The 3,889-nt window shown below is 42.9% G+C and overlaps 1 protein-coding gene across 1 annotated transcript; it reads right to left on the reverse strand.

Moving 5' to 3' along the window:
* Nucleotides 1–402: 402 nt before the first annotated feature.
* Nucleotides 403–807, reverse strand: TMEM100 (transmembrane protein 100). The gene has a single exon (XM_028090586.2). The coding sequence runs from the start codon at nt 805–807 to the stop codon at nt 403–405; it is 405 nt and encodes a 134-aa protein (XP_027946387.1).
* Nucleotides 808–3,889: the final 3,082 nt, after the last annotated feature.

Here is a 3,889-nt window from a genome sequence, read left to right on the forward strand (position 1 = left end):
TCTAATATAGAGAAAAAGCTGATTTTTCAGTCTCAGAAATAGCCCTTAGAGTTAAGTTTGTCATTAAAGAAGACACAAGTAGTTTCTTCATAAAACAAAACCCCCTCTACCCTCCCACACTCAATTCACCCCCATCCCTCTGGTCTGCCGCAATGCACCATTCATTCTCTCCCACTGCACCGTTCACTCTCTCCCACTGCACCGTTCACTCTCTCTCACTGCACCGTTCACTCTCTCCCACTGCACCGTTCACTCTCTCTCACTGCACCGTTCACTCTCTCCCACTGCACCGTTCATTCTCTCCCACTGCACCGTTCATTGTCTCCCACTCTAGTTCTGGGTGAACTGGATGACACATTGAGAGAAAGTTTTCAGGCCACATGTCCCATTGGGGATTCAGTCCTAAGCAAACAAGCTTCTCTGATTCGCCACAAGAGCTGTCTGACTCTCCCGTCTCTTGGCTTTCTTGCTCCTCTGCCTCACCTTCCAGCACAGGGCACTGGAAGCTAACAAAAAAAGTCCAGATGACAGGAGGACCAGACCCAAGATGGAGATGATGGAGCCGTGGGAATTGAAGCTGTAAGCCACAGCAGTGACCACTATTCCAGCGATGAGGACCACCACGGCGAAGGGGATGATGCAGCGGTAACAGGAGAGCTCAGCACCCCCTGTAGCAGCCGTCAACTGAATCTCACTGACCAAGGGGACCGTGGTGACCACCACTTCGCTGTTGGGGCTCTTCTCCATTGTCACAGGCTTGGAAGACGTTGGGGTTCCCAGGATCTCCTTTATGGGCTCTTCAGTCATTTTTACTAGTGATGTTTCCTAGCTGGGTTCACAGACTAGACCTGGGGGTTCTCTCCAGGGTGGAAGCTGTGGAGGAGACAGAACATATCAGGTAAATGCATCAGAGTGAGCTCTGTAAGTAGAAGTGAAGAGCTGGGGAAACATCTCTGGGGTCTTTTCTAGGAGACACAGATGCATGTGAAAATCAGCTTTCATATTTTTTCCCCTGATTGTTTGCGTTCTCTTTGCAAAAACCAAGATAAAGTGATAGCCATAAAAAAGGGAAGATATAAAAAGCAGGAAGCACTTTACAGCGTTTAATATACCCTGACGATCTACAAATGTTTTACAAGGCTTTCCGTTCTGTCTATTGCTTCTCATTCCTCTAAATGCACCGAAAAGTCTCATTCCTAATCCAAAAGACAGCCTCCTTCATGGGGAGAATACACTATAAACAATCCTTCACACGGTTCATTCCAAAACTCATAGCAACTTAGACTCTGCCAATGTTTTCAGGCATAACATGCATTCCAAACTATCACTCATTCACTGCCCACCAAATCAGTGTCAAGACCAGCAGACAGTGTGCGAATGAGGTTCTCCTATAGCAGATGACTGTCAGCAGGTCTTTATTGTTGTAACTATTTAACAGTGCAACATATGTCCTGGGACCACGGTGGGGTTGCAGGTCAGCAAAAATTCAGCAGCAATAAGACTAGGATTTGTGATCTGAAATGGGGCAATACCTTCCAATCTATTTGAAAAAGGAAAAGTTGGGGGGGGATTCAGTTTTGTAGGATATAATTTTGTACTTTCTTACATTAAAGTAAGATTAACTCTTAGAGTAACGAGCTGTCAGTTCAAAATTTTCCATAGAACTCAACAAGGAATTTCAACACTATGTGGACCATGACATGTATTAAAAAATAAGCATGCTAGATTTTCAGCAAAGTTTTAGACTTTCTTTATTTTCCCATGCCCTTGCTGCGATATACCTTTCTGGATATTTTGAACTGGAACACTTCAGGACAAAATCTGAAACTCTTGGTCAAAAGCGTCTGGTTGAAATGCTGCCTAGGAGAAATCAGTGAATGCTCTTGTCTGCTGTTCAGACATGTTAAGTCATTCTCTTTTGTCTCTGAGAAGCGACAGAGCAGCTAAAGAATTGAGCAATTGCAGTCACTGAAGAAATTTAGAGGCAGATTCTTGAGGCTACTTCAATGAGATTAATACTTTGAACGTATTAAGCATCCACTGAAAACAAATTCAAGCCCAAATCAGCATATCACTCCCTGTGCAATGAAGCTAAATATTAGAACTGCCTCTCTGCCTATAATTTTTAGTCAACAAAATTAATCACTGCTGTCCAATGATACCCTAGTATCATTACTAGGCCAGTAAAAAGATATTTGAGATTATGTCGGAAAGCAAAAAAAAGTCTTTCCCCCAAAGCTGAGGCATAAGCTAACTTGCAAATGAAGATCTGTCCCCAAACGACATACACATACCTCTGAGAAAAGCAATCCATTACCAGGGGAGCCCCTGGACTTGGGAGGGAAGAATCAGCAGCGCTTGAGCTTCTTCAGTCAACTTCTGCGAAAAGAGCCTGTAATAGCACGTCTGTCAATAAAATGACAGGACAAGAATCTCCTCTGGGGAAAAGAAAAGATAGAAAAATACTGTGCTGTATGGTTGGTTTCAGATCCTGGAGTTCCTTCTTTCGCTCTACCTCTGTTCCTAAATGACGCTTGTCTTTCCCTCTCTCTCTTTTTATTTCCTCCCCCTCCGGATTGCCCCTCCCTGTCATTTTTTTTTCTTCGTTCTCTTCCTTGCCAGCAGATTTCGAGTTTTGGCTTCCCCCAACTCTGCTCAGTGACATGATAAGTCAGAATCATCTAGAGTCCCCAGAGACAGGAGCCAGCTTTTACTTTTATTTCTCTTGCAGCATTTACTAAGTAGACGGCTTTGCATTACTCATTTTTTCCCCAGCTAACCTCCACATCTTCCTCCCACCCATCAGGCATTTTCATAAGAAAATCCCGAGTCAGCGCTGCAGACCCAGCTGAGGGGACAGAGCCGAAGGGACAGACTCTTTAGGGCAGCAAGAACAGCTGTGAAGTCATGGGGCAGCTGAATTCAGCCTGTAAGCCTGCAAAAATCCACGTTCCTAGGCTTCCCCAGTATTCTTTATTTATATGTGTGTGGGGCCATGCAAAGCTTAAAACCTCCCTTGTTTGATATTAATTCACTTAGGAATGAGGGTGGGGGATGCAAACGCTATGGTTGAGGGAGAAACCAATCATCTTGATTTAAACATGGTCACTTACTGCTCGTGCTACGAGGTAAGTACTTTTGGCAATGCTGAAATTATCATCACCATCAACGCTGTCATGTACAGAGAGGATCTACTATGGATGTGACACATATAGTCTCCATGCATTAACACTAATTCTCACTAGTTTACAAATGAGTTTATAAATAGTTTATAAATGAGGCTTGGAGGGGTTAAATAATCTCACAAAGGTCACACAGAAAGAAAGAAACCCTTAGTTTGAACCCCAGTCTTTAAGGGGCACATAAATCATGTGGAGAGCTCGTTAAATGTAGAATCTGATTTAGTAGGTCTGTAACAAGCTCCTGGCTGATGCCAATCTGCTGCTCCTTGGCTCACTTTTAGGAGCAAGATATTTTAAACATTCAAGTAGACATGGCTTGATGCATCACACTCTCAAACAATAAAGTTAAAGGTTTATATCTGCCCATTCCCCAAGTGGCCTTACAGGTTTATACTTTTTTACAGATAAGCTATTGGAAATTTTAAAGCCCTAGATTGCCTTTTTGAGAGAAAAATGAGATAATACTGGCACACTATTAAAAGCTCATCCCTGTACTTCTGCAGCTAAACGTTATCCATCCTCTATATTTTAATCTCTACAAATTTTAATAACTTCTTTTTAATTAATATGGCGAATCTACAAATGTGAATTAGATCTTGGAAGAGATTTGTTCCCTTCTTCCTCTTGGGTTGTTAGATTGCTTTAACTATTGGTGCAGGGCTTGGATGTTCCTAGGCATCTCCCTTCTGTTCTAAGATAGCCTCCTG

Source organism: Eumetopias jubatus, unplaced genomic scaffold, assembly GCF_037043125.1.
Source record: "Eumetopias jubatus isolate StellerSeaLion01/CBP00866 unplaced genomic scaffold, mEumJub1_p1.0 scaffold_10, whole genome shotgun sequence".
In the NCBI taxonomy this organism is placed as follows: Eukaryota; Metazoa; Chordata; class Mammalia; order Carnivora; family Otariidae; genus Eumetopias; species Eumetopias jubatus.

Excerpts from the sequence above, each read along its gene's own strand:
- TMEM100 (XM_028090586.2), bottom strand. The coding sequence starts at position 807 with ATGACTGAAGAGCCCATAAAGGAGATCCTGGGAACCCCAACGTCTTCC.